At 53.7% G+C, this 19,867-nt stretch overlaps 1 protein-coding gene and 1 non-coding gene across 2 annotated transcripts; both read right to left on the reverse strand.

Moving 5' to 3' along the window:
- Positions 1 to 3,754: 3,754 nt before the first annotated feature.
- Positions 3,755 to 19,438, reverse strand: FADS6 (fatty acid desaturase 6). Its single transcript, XM_025279475.3, has 6 exons — positions 19,128 to 19,438; positions 18,340 to 18,506; positions 7,299 to 7,479; positions 6,358 to 6,545; positions 4,954 to 5,133; positions 3,755 to 4,163 (listed from the first exon to the last, which is right to left on the reverse strand). The coding sequence occupies exons 1-6, from the start codon at positions 19,288 to 19,290 to the stop codon at positions 4,014 to 4,016; spliced, it is 1,029 nt and encodes a 342-aa protein (XP_025135260.2). The 5' UTR covers positions 19,291 to 19,438; the 3' UTR covers positions 3,755 to 4,013.
- TRNAE-UUC lies at positions 6,729 to 6,800 on the reverse strand. Its single transcript has one exon. It is a non-coding gene; the product is annotated as a tRNA-Glu (tRNA).
- Positions 19,439 to 19,867: the final 429 nt, after the last annotated feature.

Genomic DNA, 19,867 nt, shown 5'->3' on the forward strand with positions numbered 1-19,867 from the left:
AACTATCTGGGGGCCAGTATATCCAAAGCACAGGGCTTCCCAGGTGGATCAGTGGTACAGAATCCACCTGCCAGTGCAGGAGACATGGGTTCGAACCCTGGGTTAGGAAGATCCCCTGGAGCAGGAAAAGGCAACCCATTTCAGTATTCTTGCCTGGGCAATCCCATGGACAGAGGAGCCTGGAGGGCTACAGTCCACAGGATCCCAACAGAGTCAGACATGATTTAGGGACTAAAACAGCAACATACAGAGCACAGAACATTCCTGTTTTCCCCCATCACGAATTCCCCTTAGGGAACATTGTTGATGAGTGACTGCAGTAGCTAATAGCTTGATCCTTGTAGAACTGGAATGGCAGACTTTTTTTTTTCTTTACAAAGTATGATGAACAGAAAACTGCACAGACCATAAGTGTACTGGTTGATGAATCATCACAAGTCGTAACCATATAACCGTGACTTAGATCACGAAGTAGAACTTGGTCAGCACTTGCAGGAGCTCCTTTTGCCCCTTCCAGACACTTCCCTTCCCTTTACTTACTTCCCTTCCCCTCCACTTACTTCCCTTCACTGAGAAGTAAATGCTGCTCTGATTTCTAATAAGCCATAGTGTTTTGTACTCCTCCCATCAGACCAGGAGTAGGCAAGCTACGGTTTGTAGCACAGATTCCTCTCACCACCTGTCTTTGTATAACCTACAAGTTCATGACTTACATTCTTAAACGGTTTTTCTAAAACTATAGAATAATATTCTGTGACATGTGAAAATTACATAAAATTACAAAAAAAAGAATGTAGGGACTTTCCTGGCGGTCCAGTGATGAGGACTCAGTGCTAAGACTGCCAGGACCCATGTTTGATACCTGGTCGGGGAGCTAAGATCCCACAAGTCTCACAGCATGGCAAAAAACATAGAACACAGTGATGATCATTTCTTTGCATATTGTCTCTGGCCGTTTTTGCACTTTGATGGCACAGTTGAGTAGTTGTGACATAAACCATATCATCCACAAAGTCCCAGATATTTACCATCTAACATTTGACCGAAAAGGTTTCTCGATTGCTGCACTAGACAATAAGCTCCAGGAGACTGAGGCCCAATCACACTCTCATCCCCGGAGTCTGCACACTGCCAGGCACATAATGGATGTACATGAAGAGTCTGTCTTAACATTCCATTTATTACCCTCTCACATGGGAGGAAGAGGAGATTCTGGATAGACACCCTAGAATGCCCTAGAGTGCTCCTTACCCACAGGTAGCATCTGGTGGTTTAGAACAGGAATTCTGGAGTTGGACACACCAGGTTTGAATCTTTCTTCCTCCACGTACAAGCTATATGACATTGATAAGTTTAATCTAAGGCTTATCTTCACAATATGAGGGGGAAGTAGTACCAATTTCTTGTAAAGATTAAAGTTAGATAGCATAGGGACTTCTCTGGTGGTCCAGTGGCTAAGACTCCGAGCTCCCAATGCAGGGGCCAGGGTTTGATCCCTGGTCAAGGAACTAGATCCCATATGCTGCAACTAAGACCCGGCAAAGTCTAATAAATAATTTTTAAGTTAAGATAGCATAGGTTAAAAATGTGCCATAAGTTCTGAATTGATGTTGGCTAACGTCATCATAAATATCCCCTCCAGTGTGTCTCTGTAAATTAGACCTTAGGTCTCTGCAGAGCCCTCAAAGGGCTTCATTCACTCCTGTCATCTCCCCTCATTTCTCAAGGCCCATTCAATTCCAGTCACAATCCCAGAGTAACAGAAAATCAAGCCTCAAAGTGATAGAGTGTTCTTGGGGGCCTGCTGTGTAGCCAGGTCTGGTACCAGGGCCTCCAACTTCAGCCTGTTCCCCACTCAGGCCCAGATCAGTAATACTAAGTCACTGGTTGTATTAGGATGGTTTTAATCATTAGCCAGGAGTGTGCAAGGGGGCCTTTTCTGATGTTGCATTTTTCATGTGGAGAATTAGCTGTTTGATTAATCACATTCCCAGACCTTAAGGCCATTTCTGAGTTGCTAATGCATTTCAAAAGAGCATCAATAACATATAGCAGAGCAGTAGGTGGGGGAGGCTGCCAAGCCTGCCTCCTTCCAAGAGGGCTGCTTGGATCTAAAACTGCTCTATCAGTCAGCCTCCCAGCAGGAACCAGATGGCGTGCTCAGAGGGGCTGATTGAAGAGAGTTTAATGAAGGAACTTTGTGCAGAGGTGTGGCAGGATAAAGGATGTGGTGAAGCGCCCCCCTCCCCGGGGAGCTGGGGGAGACGATCAACAGCTGGAAGCCACTTTCACCCTAGGCCCTGAAGGAGCAAAAAGAAGGAGCTGTTCCAGAAATAGCAAGAGCTGCAGCAGGAGGAGAGGGCACCGGCCAGGAGCTGTAGGCTTCCAGAGAGAAGGGCAGGGTGGAGGAGAGGGGAATGGACCTGGCCAGGCAAGTGGGAGCTACTCAGCAGAGCTGCCTAAGGCCATACCAGAGACGGGTGCTCTCACGGGACCAGGCTCAGAGAACACCTTCGCCTGACCCTCTCCCCTCCCCATACCCGACGTGCTGGCATTTGGCCTCCCGTTTATCAGGGTCAGCATGCCCTCCACCTCGTCCAAGGACTTCACTGAAAAACAAGGTGATTGTGCACTCAGGATAGGCTTGCGTGTCCTCAACCAGAGAAGGGGTTTTGCCACCCGCCCCCCAACCAGGAGACATTTGGCAATGTCTGGAAACGTTTTTGATTGTCCCAACTTGGCAACCTAGTGGATAGAAGCTAGCGATGCGACTGAACATCCTACAATGCACAGCACAGGCCCCCAACGACAAAGAACTATCTGGCCAAAACATCACAGTGCCGAAATGAGAAACCCTGTTCTAAACTAACCGCTCTGGCCTCGTGTCAGAGGCCCAGCCTCCTTCTCTGACCCTCCCTCAGCCTCCAGCCTGGCCCTGCCTCCCACTTTCTCATCCAGCCTCCAGGCAGCGCTGCTCCCAGCTCTCTCTCCAGGCCACCGGCTTTGGGCTGGATCTCAGTGGCGTCCCCAGTACCCAGCCTCTTCCTCTGGCTGGCATCAGTCACTCCCTTACATCTCCGCCTCACTCCCAGGCTGCAGACATTCCTTTCACAGCTAAGCGTGGCCCTTGACTCCCAGCTCTTGTGTCTGAACCCCCATCCTTCTCCCACTCCTTCCTCTCCTCTCCAAGACCATCTGACCTCCAGCGCCTGTTCCCATAACCCCTCTCCAGCCTCAGCTACCCTCCCCGTCATTTTCTCCCTCTCCCAGTTGAGAATTCTTCCACCCCTTGGGAACATCACAAACAAAGCCGACTTGGGGAGCTAGCCAAGGTCCTGCTCAAAGCTACTTACCCCCTTGCTACCTTCATCTTTCCTGAAGCCTTCCCCACAAAACACACACTTTGAGCTCACAGGTGCTGTGAGTCTCGGGAGCTGCTGCCAGGGTCTTGCACAGGCTTCCTGGCTGAGATACTAGGAAAGTCTCCCGAAGGTAACCACTCCCTGTGGTCCCTGGGGAGAGGGCTCCTTTGGGGCCGGAACCTCAAACGGCACAGGAAGAAGCAGTGGCCAAGTTCAGAGCTCCCTGGCATCAGGGAGGCCCTCGCCAGGGGGCAGGTGGACCCTTCTCTTTCCATGCCCCTCCTGGCCTGCCCCCAACCTAGGGCCTCTCCTTATCCCTGTCCTCTAGCCTTCCCGAGGCTCAGAGCAGAAGCAGGAAGGATCCAGCTGTTTAGTCCTGAGATGAAGTCGGCTGAGGTCCAGACTGAGCAGAATGCCCAGCCACCTTTATTCTTCGAAACTCAAAAAAGCAAGCAGGGCAGGTGATCTCTGGAACCCCCAGCGTGAGCTCCCCGCCTCACTGTCCACCTGCGCCTCCACACTCTGGTGGAGCGAAGCACAGCCCCTGGGCAGGAGCCAGCGCCCTCCCGGCCCCAGGGGTGGCCAGCACAGGCAGGAGAGCCAGGGTTAGGCCCCAGGAAGGACAGCAGGGTGGCTGGGCTGGCCCACCCCTCACTGCAGCCCCACCATCTCTGTGATGGGAGGGGTCTGCACCATGAACTCCTCGTAGCGTTGGAGAAACAGCCGGAAGCGAGCCAGGTAGGAGTCCTCGTTGTATGGCAGCTGCTTCTCGTGGAGGAACTGGGACACCACAGGCTTCACCTGGTAGAAGGTGGGCGGGAGGAAAGGCTGCAGATAGGCCATCCTCATGGGGACCCTTCCTCTCCCCAGCCCCCAACTCCTGTCTGCTTTGTTGCATGATGCTGGGGAGGAGCTGAGGGGCTGGGAGAACTCTCACATTTCCAGCAGGCAAGGGAAAGGGAGTTTTATCCCCAGCATTCTTCTCCGGGGATCCTGACTATCTGACAGTCCTCCTTAGCATAGGGGGATAAACGCCATCTCTCCCTTTCACCAAGCACACACAGGTGCCTGACATTTCAGGTCCATTTCTCCATTATCTTCAAAACCTGTCAACATAAGCACTGCTTGAAAGTGTTAGTTGCTCGGTCGTGTCTGAGTCTTTGCAACTCCATGGGCTGCAGCCCCCCAGGCTCCTCTGTCCATGGAATTCTCCAGACAAGAATACTGGAGTGAGTAGCCATTCCCTTCTCCAGGGGATCTTCCCAACCCAGGGATTGAACCAGGGTCTTCTGCATTGCAGGCAGGTTCTTTACTGTCTGAGCCACCAGGGAAGCCCAAGCACGGCTTAGTCCCATTTTACAGAAGAGGAAGCTGAGGCTCAGAGACATTCAGTTAACTTGTCCAGAGTCACACTGCCTGGTCAGAAACCCAAGTGTTTCTGATCAAAAGCCACACTGCTGCTTGTTCCCTGAGCGGCCCCTTCCTGGGAAATTCTGGCCAGGTCAGTTGGTCAGAGGGCCCTGAAGGGGACTCCCCCTCCACCCTCAGGCAGGTCCCTCATCCAAGCCCCTCCAGCCCCACCCTCGCCTACCTTCAGGCACATGTTGTCGGAGAGCCTGGGGAAGAGGTGGTGTTCCACGTGGCAGCTGATGAGAGAGTGGCCAAACGCCCAGTCCAGCACCGGCAGCCTGGGCAGGTTCAGCACCCCCAGGCTCATCATGTGGATCCGTCGGGGCTTCTTGTCGGGGGAGAACATGGGCAGCCCAATGTGCTGTGACAGACACGAGGGTCAGGCCCTGGGGCCGGGCCAGGCAGACCCGTGTGTCCCCACCCCGCCCCGGCATCCTCAGCTGGCACCCGGGGGCCCCGTGGGTCCTGTGTCCATCTCATCTCCTGCTCCGGCAGGACCCGGAAGAGGCACGAGGAGGCTGAGGTTCTGTGTCCTGTGCTGAGCCTCGCCCATCCCTGACCACTCCCCCCGTCAGTGCAATGAATGGAGTTTGGGTGTCCCTCTGGCCCTGTGGTCCTCTAAGTCCACGACTGCCCCCCACTGTCCCTCACATCCCTGTGCCTTCGCTTCATCCCGAAGAGACCCTTCTCTGCTCTCCTTTCAACAATCAAAATCCTGCTCATGGTTCAAGAAACGCCTCCTCTGCCAGGCCTTGTCCTCAGTCTAGAGGATGAGGAAGTGAGTGGGAACTTCTGGTCTCACCAGACAAGTGGAGGGAACACAGCTGTGGGACCACATCATGGGATTAAGTCGTTAATGGCCGGGTTGTAAGTGCTAGGCTGGGATCCTCACTGGTCCAGGGACCAGGGAGGTGATCGTCCCCACAGAAGTGGCCCCAGAACTGAGCGCTGAGCTGCCGGACTCCCACAAAGACCTCCCATCTCCAGCGTCTTACCTAGACACACGCCCGCTGGGACCTCGGTGGTGGCCTTTGCTTCACTTCCCTCGGGCTCATCACAGTAAGAGCCCTGAGGCTAGGAGCTGGGGTCCTATTCACCTGTGTCCCTAAGGAGCTTAATCAAGTAAACTTTGCACACGTGCATGCAAGGTCACTTCAGTCATGTCTGACTCTGCACCCCTATGGACTGTAGCCCACCAGGCGCCTCTGTCCATGGGATTCTCCAGGCAAGAGTACTGGGACAGATTGCCATGCCCCCCTCCAGGGGATCTTCCCAACCCAGGGACCCAACCCGGGTCTCTTACGTCTCCTGCATTGGCAGGTGGGTTCTTTACCACTCATGCCACCTTTGCACAGAAGCTGCTTAATAAATCCCATCCGTGCTCGAATGGCAGCCAGTGTTGAAGGGAAGTAAACTTACCTGAGACCAAAACTCTCCGTGATGACCCACAGGGAGAAGGGCAGAGGGTAAGAGTAGGGAGGTACTTCACCTGGTGACCTCTCTCTCCCTAGAATCTACAGTCCAGCCTTCGGCCAGGTGGTCCCCATGTCCCCCTCCCCTGTGTGCAGGGTAGGGGAGGCCTCACCTGGAAGATGTTGACGTGGAGATAAGGGTGGGCCAGCAGGGACCTGGTGATGAGCATGCAGGCCAGGGCCGAGCCGGGGCTCTGGAAGCCAGACACATTTAGGAGCAGCCAGTATTGAGAATAAAGGCCCAGGGAGATCAGGCCCAGTGTCCGCAGGGCCGTCCTGAGCTCCACCTCTCTCAGCCGCTCTGCCAGAAGGGGCGAGAGATTGGGGGGGTTGGGTTTGGCAAGGCTCCGATCCAACATAAGCAGGCTCCCTGGTGGCTGAGTGGTGCAAACTCGGGCGACCAAGGTAGTTACAGCCCTGAAAAGTCAGTTCATTCGCTTTTCTTTCCCCCTTTGGCTGCACCGTGTGGCTTGCAAGATCTTAGTTCCCTGACCAGGGATCAAACCCAGGCCCCAGCAGTGAAAGTGCCAAGTCCTAACCACTGGACCACCAAGGAATTCCCTTTTTTTTTTTCTTTCGCCCATTTTTAGAATAGAAAACAGAGCATTAAGCAACCTGAGGTCAGTCTGATATTAATAGTAAGTGGTGGCATGGGGCTTGAGCCCTTAGCCCCTGCTCCTTCCACCTTACAATATTGCTCCTATGAGACTAAACATTATAACATACAACAATGTGAGGCCTTTACAAAGCACTTTTACATCTACGACCTCATTATGCCTTCCCACCATCCTTGAGGAGCAGGGGAGAACCTGAAGTTCAGAGACGTTAAGTTACCTGCCTGCAGTCATCACCCACCAGTAAGCAGCAAAGTCAGACTGGGCCCCAGCTCCACAGTTCTTTCCACCCTGCTTGGCTGTCTCAGAAGGCTTCTGTCTGGTCTCAACTCAGGGCTCCTCGCTTCCTTCATGAAGCCTCCACGAAGCCATGAGAGGGAGGAAGGGAAGTGGGGTGGGAGGGACCAGGTCTTTGCAGGGCACGGCCCTGGCTTACTCACCCACAGCCACCAGCGGGGTTATGATGGGGATCAAGAGAGGAGCGAGGAACATGTAGACGTAGCGGTTGAGGCAAGGCAGCCTCCACGTGCTTGAGTCCCCCAGGCCTAGCACGTTGGTGTAGCCGTGGTGCATCTTCACGTGCCCATACCTGGCGTACTCCGCAGTGAAGGACGTGCATACCTGGAGGAGGGAGCCAGAAGCGGGGCGGGTCCACATCACAGGCGAGCAAAGCTGGCCCTCTGGAGCCTCGAAAAGACCCTCCTTCCCCAGACCCTGCCTTTCCAAGGCCTTCCTGCCTTCCACCCCCAGCTCATCAGCCTTGACCATCAGCTCTCAGGGATCTAGGACGGCAACCCCATCCTGGGACGTCCCTGGTGGTTCGGTGGTTAAGAATCTGCCTGCCCATGCAGGGGACGCGGGTTCGATCCCTGGTTGGGGAACTAAGAGCCCACATGCCTGGAGGCAGGTAAGCCCAGTGTGCCACAACTACTGAGTCTGCACACTCAAGAGTCCCACAGCACAACTGGAGAAGCCTACGCGCTGCAGTGAAGAGCCAGTGAGCCCTGAGAAAGATCCTGCGGTTGGGTGCCACAGCTAAGACCTGGTGCGCGTGCGCGTGCGTGCATGCTACGTCGATTCGTTGGTCCATACCGACTCTTTGCGACCCCATGGACTATCGCCCGCCAAGCTCCTCTGTTCATGGGATACTCCAGGCAAGAATACTGGAGTGGGTCGCCATGCCCTCCTCCAGGGGACTCAGCGATGGAACACGCATCTCTTGTCTCCTGCACTGGCAGGCAGGTTCTTTACCACTAGCGGCACTTGGGAAGCCCCTAAGACCTGATGCAACCAAATAAATAATCTTTAAAAAAAAAGCAACTGTATCCACTCGGCATGATGCTGCAAAGCATTTGGGGGCGGGAGGCCAGCAAGTCTGAGAGGGCTGCTGGAGGACTGGACGCATTGAAGGCAAAGCTCCGAGCATCTGATGGCAATTATTTCATGAGTGTTCATGGTGGAAACATCTGCACCTTCGTGACACTGCTTTGCATCCTGAGCCCACCACAGTGAGGGGAGTCTAGAGAAGAAGAAAGGCCATCTTCTGAATCGTCCCTGAGGGTGGCACCCAGGGTGAGGGTGCCCCAGTGGCGGCCAAGAGTTAACTTCTTCCTAGGGGTGACTCTTTGGCATGACCCCACAAGGGAGTCTCTGAAGCTAGTAGCCAGCAGCAGCAGCAGCTCCCTGACTCCAAGAAGAGCAGTCATTCTGAATATAAAAGAGGCACCAAAGTGTTTCTCATGCAGATGTATGCAAATTAACACACCCAACCTCAGTCTCTTCCAATATTTTATCCAAAAGCCAGAAGACTTTGCTAATTTTATTGAAGACGCTGCCTGCCTATATCCTGGAGGGTGTGAAGGGCGACCCAATGCCAGTCACTGTGAGAGCCACAAAGAGCAGAGCAGGGGACTTCCCTGGTGGTCCAGTGGTTAAGGCTGCAGGCTCCCAGGGCAGGGGCCATGGGTGCAGTCCTCAGTCAGGGATCCCTAAATGCCGCACGGCACAGTCAAATAAAAAAATAAATTTTTAAAAAGTAAAATATAATCGATTATTTTTAAAAAAAGGACCAAACAGTTGGTTCACAAAGGAGCTGTTGCCAGGATCTGCCAAGGCCTCCTCAGAGGCCAGTCTGCCTCTGCCCAAGGCTTGGAAGTGTATTTTGAGCCTCACAGTTCTATATTTGGAAAAAAGCAACTGGGCTTTTGTTGGTTTTTTTGTTTTTAATTTAATTATTAATTACTTCTCGGCTGCTCATGGACTTTCTCGAGGGTGGCTTCTCTTGTTCCCGAGCACGGGCTCTAGGGTGTGCGGGCTTCGGTAGTTGTGACACGTGGGCTTAGTTGACCCTGGGCATATGGGATCTTCCCAGACCAGGGATCGAACCGTGTCCCCTGCATTGGCACCACAAGGGAAGTCCGTGACTGTTTTTAACTGTTTTCCTTCTTCACACTTCTGCTCCAAAGGCCGAGCTTGTCTGCATTGCTTTTTGCTTCAAGAAATGTTAGCTGCACTCAGCAATCTGCTCTTCCTTCTTGCCCTTCCTTCTGGCCCGAGTTCTACATCTCTGCTCAGACTAGCAGCTGATCATGCTTTGAGCCAGAAATAGCCTGGGGCCTGAACCCTTCCGAGCTTGACCTCAGGGGTCTGCAGGGCCAGGTTCTCAGCCACATGCCCAGACAAGAGAACTGGGTGGGGGCAGGGGCCACCGTGTAACACGTGGTTTGTGACTCAGCACAAGCTTCCGGAATCTGTGTGACCTGCCTTTTTGCAAGAATAAGAATAGATCTGAGGGGACTTCCCTGGTGGTCCAGGGCTGAGACTTCACCTCCTAATGAGGGGGTTCAGGTTCGTGTTCCATCCCTGGTTGGGAGCTAAGACCCCACTGCTTCCCAACAGAGGCAGAATTATAACAAATTCAATAAAGACTTTAAAAATGGTCCACATTAAAAAAGAAAAGAAACCCAGATCTGAGGCTATTTCTATACACTGGAATTCTCCCTCCCATCTAGATGTTCTTTCCAGAATGAGCGGGAACACGGTGGGCTTGGGAGGAGGAGAGAGACTGGACACAGGGTTCGGCGTGTATTACATGCACCCATCAAAGTGTAGGGGGACAGGGCCACACGTTACAGACGGTCCTGCTGCAAAGGATTATTTACAGGCCTTGCCCAAGACGATCTCCCATCCAGACCCAGAGAAAGTTCCAGAAACTTCTTGATATCACTACCTTCTACAACCCTCAGGCAGACTTAAGAACCTAGATCTCTTAGCCGCACTCAGGCTCCTCAAGTGGCCAAAGTGAGTGTTGGGTAGACGTCAGTATAATTCCTCTTGACATCTCCTCTCAGCTACAGTTGGGGGACCCACCACACTCTGCAGCCCTCGAGTGCCAACTACTGGAGCCCATGCGCCTAAAGCCGGTGCTCCACAGCAAGAGAAGCCACCGCAGTGAGGAGCCCGAGCACCTTAACAGAGAGGTGCTCACCACGACTAGAGAAAGCCCAAGAGCAACAGCGAAGACCCAGGGCAGCCAAAAACAAATAAATAAAAATTAAAATAAATCGGGGTCCCTCCCCAGATCTCTCACTCATTTAGTTGTTTATTCATTAAGCATTCTCAGACCTCCACCAGCATCCAAAGGAAGTTCTCTAACTTGGTACTTTTTTAAATAATTTATTTTTTGAGCAGGTAATATGTTTGCATAATTCAAAAAATATACAGTGGGGTAGGGGAGTCTTCTTCCTACCTGACCCCCCAGTTGCCCCTTTTTCCTCCTGGGAGGTGAGGGAGGTCCTCTATCTCTTTATGTGTTCTCTAATATTTTCCTCTTTTAATTTTTAAGCAAACAATACTTTGCAGGATTGAAAACCGTCATTATAAGATTAGGACACAGAGTTGGGCTTCAAATAGGTCATTTACTGGATCGGAAGGGGAGGGTCAGGATGAGGCAGGTGCCGGGCGGAAGCTGTAGGTGTGCCCACTGAGAGAGGTGAGGACCAGAGGGCAGGGGCAGAAGGAGGGATCTGGAGGAAGGGATGAAGAGGAAGAGGAGGCAATCAAGACAGGAGCCGAGTCTCCAGCTCAAAGCCTGGGGGGCGGGGGTCACTCCGGAGACGGGGACAGGAGAAGAGGGCCACGGGATGGGCAGGGTGAGGAGGAGGGGCTGGGGGTTGTCCCAGAGGCAGCATCCCTCAGGCAGGAGGGACTGTGGGCTGGAGTCTTCCCTGCTTTAAGTTTGTCAAATCAAGTATAGGACACCTGGGGACTTACTTGGTGGTCCCATGGCTAAGTCTTCATGCTCCCAGTGCAGGGGGCCTGGGTTCCATCCCTGGTTAGGGAATTAGATCCCATATGTCTCAACTAAAGATCTCACATGCTGCAACTAAGACCCGGCACAGCCAAATAATGTTTTGTTTTGTTTTGTTTTTTAAGTATAGGATGTGGAAACAGAAATGGCAACCCACTCCAGTATTCTTGCTTGGAGAACTCTATGGAGACTGGTGTGCTATAGTCCATGGGGTCACAAAAAGTCGAACCAGCAACCACCTTCCCACTTCTGGGCCCAGCCAGCCTGTCCTGACAGCGTCTCCTCCAGACGCTCTCACCAGGGGTTCTCAGCCTCGCCACTATTGCCCTGGGGACTGGGGGCTTCCCTGGTGGTTCAGATGGTAAAGAATCTGCCTGCAATGTGGGAGACCTGGGTTCGATCCCTGGGAAGGGAAGATTCCCCTGGAGGAAGGAATTGCAACCCACTCCAGTATTCCTGTCTGGAAAAGCCCATGGACAGAGGAGCCTGTCAGGCTACAGTCCATGGCGTTACAAAGAGTCAGACACCACTGAGGGACTAACACTTTCATACTTTTTCATTCCATATCCTGTGCACAGTAGACTGTCTACCAGCAACCTTGGCCCCTATCTGCTAGATGCCAGGAGCAACACATAAACACTTGCAGGCATGTGCATACACACTTGCACGCATGTACAGACACACCCTAGTCATCACAGCCCAAAACACCTGCAGACACTGACCATGTCCCTGCCACGCTCTCTCCTCTCTGTGTTCCCACGGCCTTCACACAGCCGCCTTCACAGTCTGCCTGCCCAGGCCCTGGGCTGCATCGTGTAGTAGCTGAGCAGCTGGGGGCAAGTGACTTAACCTGCCAGACCAGTGTTTCCTCATCCACAAAGTAAGGGTGATAATAGGTTTGACCTCACAGGGAGGCGTGATTATTAACATCAACTACACAGTAAGCACCCAGTAATAGTCAGTTGGTATAATTAAGACTTCTATTATTTTGATGTCATTCGTGTGTGCCTGTTTACCCACTGGACTCTGAGCCCTTGGGGAACTGGAAGAGGGTTCTGCTCACCATTGTGTCCCCAGCACCCAGCAGAGGGCTGGGCCAGGAGCGAAAGCTTGGTGATTTTGAGCTGCTCAGCCAATGCCCATGTGGAGCCTCAACTGCCAACACTAGATCTCCCCAGCAAACCCAGCTTCCCTCCAAGTCTCCCCTCCCCACTGGGCAGCCACGGGCCCCCTGGGAGCAGCCCCACCCTTTTCTCCAAGCCCCCCTACCACCATACCCGCCCAAGGACACTCACCAGGCTCAGTGCCACCACCCACAGACGACCACCTGATCCTGCTCCAGCATCCTCAGCCTCTGGGGGCCCATGCGCAAGCCCACAGGGGCCAAGCTTTTAGAGACCCACCGGTGTGGGAACTGCCAGACGACCCCTTGCAAGTACATTTTACAAATCTGCATATGTGATAAAATCGCACAGACACACACACACAAAGTCAATGTCCTGGTGTGTTGAATCGCTGTTGAGTCACTCAGTTGTGTCTGACTCTCTGCGACCCCACAGACTTGTAGCCCGCCAGGCTCCTCTGTCCATGGGCTTTCACAGGCAAGAATACTGGTGTGGGTTGCCATTTCCTTCTCCAGGGGACCTTCCTCCCTCAGGGATCGAACCCACGTCTCCTGCATTGGCAGGTGAATTCTTTACCACTGAGCCACCAGGGAAGTCCTGAATGTCATATGTTGAATGACAATATATGTAACTACTGAGGAGTCTAGGTAAAGGGTCCACTGGACCGCTCTGTCCTCTCTCATCTGTTTTTGCACTGTCTTGTGAATCTCTAATTATTTCAAAAGTACAAAAGTTTTTATTTTTTTTTAAAAGAAGTATATTTTGTACTACAGATCTGAGTTTGCCTGCTAAATATATTTTTTTAATTAAAAAATTTAAAAATCACAGTGGCGCATACTCAGAGGACCACCCCTCAGGGTTCAGGTGGGGCCAAAAAGAAAGAAGGTGAGAGAAGACCCAGAAGGTAAAGGCCACGGTGAACTGGTAGGAAGAGAATCGGAATTGTTCAAGCATCATAATCAGGCTGGGGGTTCTGGGCTCGGGCTTGGTTTCCACCACCAGCACAGGGGACTGGAAAGAAGGTGACAGTTTTCCCCCGGGTGACACCCCTCCCCCAGGGCAGAGCCGGCCGGGGCTCTCCGTGGACCAGCTGTGACACCACCCCCATAGCACAAAGCCGACTTTAAAAGGAGAGTTGGAAGTTGAGACACAATGGAGCTTAGTAACTGGCACGGCCTGTTCCCTCCCACTTAGGGGAACATCTTGACTGTGAGTGACTGGCAAGGGAGTCCCTAAAGGCCTCCTGATTGCAGGAGTTAATCTTCCCCAACTGAAAATAGAGTTGCCATATGATCCTGTGACCCACTCCTGGGTATGGATCTGGAGAAAACTATAATTCGAAAAGATACATGCATCCCTGTGTTCATTACAGCGCTATTTATAATAGCCAAGACATGGAAACAGACTAAATGCCCATCAACACATGAATGAATAAAGAAGGTGTGGGATATACATACATATATATATTATATGATAATATATACTATATGGAATATAACATGATTATAAGATGTGAAAATATATATATTATATGGAATATTAATCATAAAAAAGAATGAAATACTACTACTTGCAGCAACATGGATGGACCTAGAGATTATCATATTAAGTAAGTTAGAATGAGAAAGACAAATACCGTATGATCGATATCACTTATATGTGATAAATTTATCTACGAAACAGGAACAGACTCACAGACACAGGGGACAGACTCACAGACACAGGGGACAGACTCACAGACACAGGGGACGGACTCGCAGACACAGGGAGCGGACTCGCAGACACAGGGGATGGACTCACAGACACAGGGGACGGACTCGCAGACACAGGGGACGGACTCACAGACACAGGGACAGACTCACAGACACAGGGGACAGACTCGCAGACACAGGGGACGGACACACAGATACAGGGGACGGACTCGCAGACACAGGCGACGGACTCACAGACATGGGACGGACTCACAGACACAGGGGACGGACTCACAGACACAGGGGACGGACTCACAGACACAGGGGACGGACTCGCAGACACAGGAGACAGACTCACACACACAGGGGACAGACTTGGGGTTGCCAAGTGGGAGAGGGATGGGGGAGCGACTGGGAGTTTGGGGTCAGCAGATGCAAATTATTACACAGAGAATGAGTGAATACCCTACGATAAGCCATAATGGAAAAGAATATGAAGAAGAATGTGTGTATATATATATATATATGTGTGTGTGTGTAACTGAATCACCTTGCTGTATAATAGAAATTAACACAACATTGTAAATCAACTATAAATTAAAAAGTAAACTTTTCCAAGCTGCGGTACTTGAACCATAGGGGCCTGCCCACCCTAGCCTGCCCCTACATCCCTGTGGCCCTTGACAGGCAGTACCCAAGAAGATAACTGGAAGTCCTCATGACATAACCCAGGACAAGGAGCAGGCAGGCGAGGGTAATCCGTGGGCAAGGGAGGGGGTCAGAGGTGCACTGAATGGAATGGAACTTTGTGGTGTAGACGGGAAGTGGGTGTTCGGAGGGAAGTCAGTCCTGGCGTGAGTGGGGTATATGATTTTGGATACTTTAGCAGAGAAGCAATAGCAACCTGGATGTCAGCCACCCCCGCCATCCTGCCTGCCCTCCCCTCAGATCCAACGGGTCAAAGAGGGTGACCTCTCACCCCCAGCTTGTGCCAGCAGATTGTGAAAGAGGCCTGGCAAAAGCTGGGTGCGCCAGGAAAGCCAGTGACACTCCAGGTGACACCTGAGGCTGTGACTAGGGGACTAGATTCTTCTATGGTGATGCTGCCTCCTGAGGGTCACAGTTTGGAAAGAGCGTAGGCAGTCGACAAGCGGAGGAGGAAAGAGACAACGGGACGTGAAAGATGGGGAAGCCGGGGATCCAGGAGGGTCCCAGGTAGTCTGCTGAGATCCTACGTGGCAAGAGCTGGTCCTCTGTGTGATGTGAAGGACAGGTATGGTTCAGGGCCTCAGCAAACAGCCCCCTCAGTACACACACACACACCCCCCACACAGCTCCATTGAACTTTGTATAAGCCGGTCAACCTTTCAGTTAAAAATAAACAACGCTGGGCTTCCCTAGTGGCTCAACGTTGGGTAAAGAATCCGCCTGCCAATACAGGAGACACAGGTTCGATCCCTGGTCCGAGAAGATCTCACATGCCGTGGTGCTACTCAGCCCATGTGCCGCTCTAATGAGCACAGGCTCCAGAGCCTGGGAGCCGCAATTTCTGAAGCCCTCACGCGCGAGAGCTCTGTTGCTCTACAACAGGAGAAGCCACCGCAGTGATAAGCCAGAGCACAACTGGAGAGGAACCCCAGCTCGCCACTACTGAGAAAAGCCCGTGCAGCAACAAAGATCCAGCGCAGACAAAAGTGTTAAAAAAAAAAAAAAGAAAACTAAAGCATTTAAAGCAGTTTAAAAAAAAAAAAAAAACCGCTAACAAACAAAACAAGTAAGAAAAACCACTAACCTTTTCCTTGCAACTGACTGTGTGTTCCCTCCAGAGGGAAAAAAAAAAGGTGATGGGGGTGGTCGGGGAGCTTGTTACTTGGAAGCAGGCATTGAAGAGTCAGGCCCAGGCCCTAATGAAGATCTAGGGTGTCTCGTTTAATATTCACACTGGTTTCACAAAGGAGGTAACATTATTATTCTCATTTATTACATGGAGAAACCAATACTTAGATGCTAAATTAAGTAACTTGTCCAAGGTCACAGAGTCAGTGTGTCCAAGGTGGCCCCGACACTGTCCGCTGCCTGGTTGACAAAAGAATTCACTCACCCTACCCATGCCAGTGGCCGAGGAGGTGGAGCCGTCCCCTCCTTCCCACTGGGAGCTGGATCTTCCCTGAGGTTGGCCAGAGTCAGGGCCACGCCTTGAGGCATGGGGGGTGGAAAAGCAGAGGCCTCCCACTCAGGTTGCCCTCAAGAAATTTGCAATCTGCCTGCAGCATACCAGCCGTCACAGCTGGGGATGGAAGCCAAGCCTTCCCTACGTGGGGTTCACCCGCCTCCAGGCTGTGACCTTCCGGCAGCCTGCTCTTCCCCAGACCTTGTCCCCGTGTCCCCTGCAGGGTCATCTTCTACAAACATTGAGCTCAGCCCTGCGCCAGGGACTAAAGAGGCAAAGATGAGGCCACTGCCCTGGGTCCCAGGGGACGAGACGAGGTGCAGCCACCAGGCTGCCGGGGTCCCTCCGGGTGGGTCCCGCGCTGTGGTTCAGCCGGAGCCCTCCATCTGGGGAGGCTGGGAAGACTCCAGCTTCTCAGCCGCCCCCAGGCCTCTGGGGCTCAGTGCAGCTTTGACAGAGCCCACGTGATAGCACAACATCCTGGTTCCTCCCCTGCTTGTGATTACAAACTTGGGGGGTGGTGGCATCTGACCCTGGCTCCAGGGTTGGGTCTGTACCTTAGAGCCTGGCTGAGACCAACGCTCAGGGATCCCTGGGAAGAAGACTGTCTTGAAATGGACCCTGAGGACCCATTGGTTCCCCTTGTCCTTTTTAAAAAGTATATTTCTTTACTTTTATTTATTTGGCTATGCTGGGTCTTCGGTGCAGCATGTGGGATCTAGATCGCTGATTGGGGATCAAACCCAAGAACCTGCATTGGGAAACCTGCATTGGCGTCTTACCCACTGGACCAGAAGACCCCCCTTGTCCTTTGCATTTTAGAAATGTGTGCAGGGATTTCCCTGATGGTCTAGTGGGTAGGACTTGGCGCTCCAAATGCAGGGGGCCCAGGTTCAATCCCTAGTTGGGGAACTAGATCCCACATGCTGCAACTAAAGATCCCGCAACGAAGATCAAAGATCCCAAGTGCCGCAACTAAGGCCTGAAGCCAAATAAATAAAACATAAAATAAAAAATGAAAAATTAAGGAATCTCCCTCCCTTTAAGAAAAAAAATAGAAACGTGCGCAGGTGGGAGAGGTGGGTTTGGGGACAGTGAAGGCGATGGAGGGTGCTGGACAGACAGTGCTTCCTCTCATCTAACTCATGCACTATACTTTTATAAAACGTCCTGTGTGCGTGCATGTACAGTTATGTAAAGTTATATAACTTTATTAAAAGTTAGTAATTGAGGGGCTTCCCTGGTGGTCCAGTGGGTAAGACTTTGAGCTTCCAAGCAGGGGGTGAGGGTTCCATCCCTGGTTGGAAAACTAAGATCCCACCTGCTTCCTGGTGCGGCCAATAAACAAATAAAAGCTCTTTTTAAAAAAAAGAAAAGTTAATAATTGAGTTAATTGGTCACAGTAACCAGTTCCTGGCAGAAAAGGGCTGTTTCTGGTACCAGCTTTCACATTTGTTCATAAGGGACCCAGGGTCCCTGGTGGGGGATCACCTGGAAGGGAGGGAAGAGGGGGTGTCAGAGCATCGGAGACCTGAGACCAGTCCAGACAGAAGGGGAACCAGGCCAGACACCTTTGCCTTCCTGACCGTGCCCACAGGCTGAGGCAGGCTGGGGAGATGGTGGGAGAAGCGGGGCAAGAGTCAGGAGAGAGGAGGGGCCCTCCCGGTACAGACCCGGGGAAGCAGGGGGCTTCTAGGAGGCTCCACCATTGCCAGGTGTCAGGAGGTGGGGGCTGTTATGGAACTGGGGTGCTGGGACAGACACCAGGCCCCTGCTCCCCCTGCCCTCTGTCCATCATTCACATCCCAAACCCCAACTGCAAAACCAGGAAGCCCAAAGGTTGTAGCCAGGACTGCCAGCTGCAGGAGTCCTGGGGAGAGGAAGAAGGTCCACCCTCCTGAACCAGTGTTGTGGAGAAGAGAGCCGCCCCCAGGAGAAACCGGTGCTCCGGCTGCATCCCCAGCCTCAGTTGAGCACTGATCATTCCTCATGCAGCCCTCTACCCTCTCAAGGGGTTGGGGTCGTGCACACACACAGACACACACAGACCGTAGTGCAGACAGGCGACACGCTTGGGCCCATGTGCCAAGCGCCACAGCTGCTGGCCCTCGAGGGCTCACAGGGCTGTGCATGCCTGGATTCTCACACCAAGGCCCCGCAGCGGCTCCCACCCCGTCCCAGGCTCACCTCCACAAAGAAAAGCGTCCAGACCTTGCTCCAGCCTCTGGACTCGGTGAGGGCACCATGAGTGGCCAGGTGGCTGCCCTTGACGGTCAGTGTGTAGTGGCACACCCCCAGTATGGTGATGCCCAGGGCAAAGACCAGGGGGCTGTCAGAGCGCAGGCACAGGAAACCTGCGGGGGGAGGGTGGGTCTTTCTCTGGTTCTTGGAGATCTGAGCCCAAATGCCCCAGCCTGCACCCCTGGAAGCCCCGGCCAAAGAGGGCCCAGCCCTGGGGACTGCCACGGATAGTGGTGTGGCAGGTTCCACGAAGGCCCGAGTGGGATGGGTTGGCTCTCTCTGAAGGCTCTGAGACAAGACAGAGAGCCACTGACTCACAGAGGAGAGGCCGGGAATCTTGATTCCGCGCCCCTGCCAGAGGAGCGGTGGCGACAGGGCACGGTAGGGGGGTCCTGGCCAGGCGAGGACCAGGGAACACGCCCCTCGCCCCCTCCCCGGGCGCCCTATGGAGCACCCTCCCCCTCCCCAGGCCATCTCATCTCCCCCCTCACCACCCGCACCACCCCACCCCGCCGCCGCTTCTCCCTGACTCGGCTCAACTTTCTCCTCCACTGCCCTTCATCCATCGGGGCATCTCCGGGTACACAAGTCAGGACACCCCAACCAGACTTCCCGGGCTGACCCTCTGTCCTAGCGTCCCGGGCAAGCGCCATCTACCCCACCCCGCCGCCCGCCCCGACACCCTCCTCCGCCGCCCAGCGGGCCCCGCAGCCCCCAGTCCCCGTGTCCCTCACCGGGTGGCAAAGCGAGGAGGCTGAGCGCGAGGATGGCGCAGTCCACGCCGTGGCGCTCCCACCACGAGCTCGCCCTCACCACCTCCTGCACCCGCGCCTCCAGCTCGCCCAGCAGCGCCTCGGCCCCGGCGCTCTCCCGGGGCGCGCCCCCCGCCGGCTCCATGGGCTCCGCGCTCGGGCCGGGCACCCGCCGAGGACTCGGAGGATCGGGAGCGTCTGCGGCGCCGGGCGGCCGAGGCGCCGAGCGCGAGCGGAGGCGGGCGGGGCGGAGTCACGCGCGCGGCTGGGGACACCAGCCCCTGGTATCACGGTGTGCGCCCAGAGCGACCCGGCCGGTCCCGGGCCACCCTCCTGGCGGGCGGGACTAGAACGGGAGCATGAGGAGCGCAAGGATGCGCGGGGGTGGGGAGGCCACCTGGAGCCAGAAGCAAATCGCCGCGTAGGGGACGCGGGCGCGGGCGGGATGGGGGCGCGAGGACCCCCGTAGAGACCCTCCTCCCCCAGGACTTTCCCTGATCGCCTGACCTCAAATAACTCCTTTATATAATCCCGGCGCCGCACCCTGCTCGGGTTTGTGGGACCTTTTTTTAAATCCCTGAACTTAAGTATTTTTTCCCAGTAGCACTTAGCAGCCGCTCCACACCCGACACGGACATTCGTCCCCTGTCTCTACCCACAGAGGGGACGCTGGTACCAGCAGGCCTCACTTTGCCGCTTTTTCTCCAGTCTTATCTTCAGGA

Source organism: Bubalus bubalis, chromosome 3 (assembly GCF_019923935.1).
Source record: "Bubalus bubalis isolate 160015118507 breed Murrah chromosome 3, NDDB_SH_1, whole genome shotgun sequence".
NCBI lineage: Eukaryota > Metazoa > Chordata > Mammalia > Artiodactyla > Bovidae > Bubalus > Bubalus bubalis.

Bases quoted from the DNA above. Each gene is read 5' to 3' on its own strand.
- FADS6 (XM_025279475.3), bottom strand. From the start codon at position 19,290: ATGGAGCCGGCGGGGGGCGCGCCCCGGGAGAGCGCCGGGGCCGAGGCG. The intron at 18,507-19,127 runs GTGAGGGACACG...CTCCCCCCGCAG, and splicing joins CCTCCTCGCTTTGCCACCCG to GTTTCCTGTGCCTGCGCTCT. The intron at 4,164-4,953 runs GTAGGCGAGGGT...ACCTTCTACCAG, and splicing joins CCGACAACATGTGCCTGAAG to GTGAAGCCTGTGGTGTCCCA.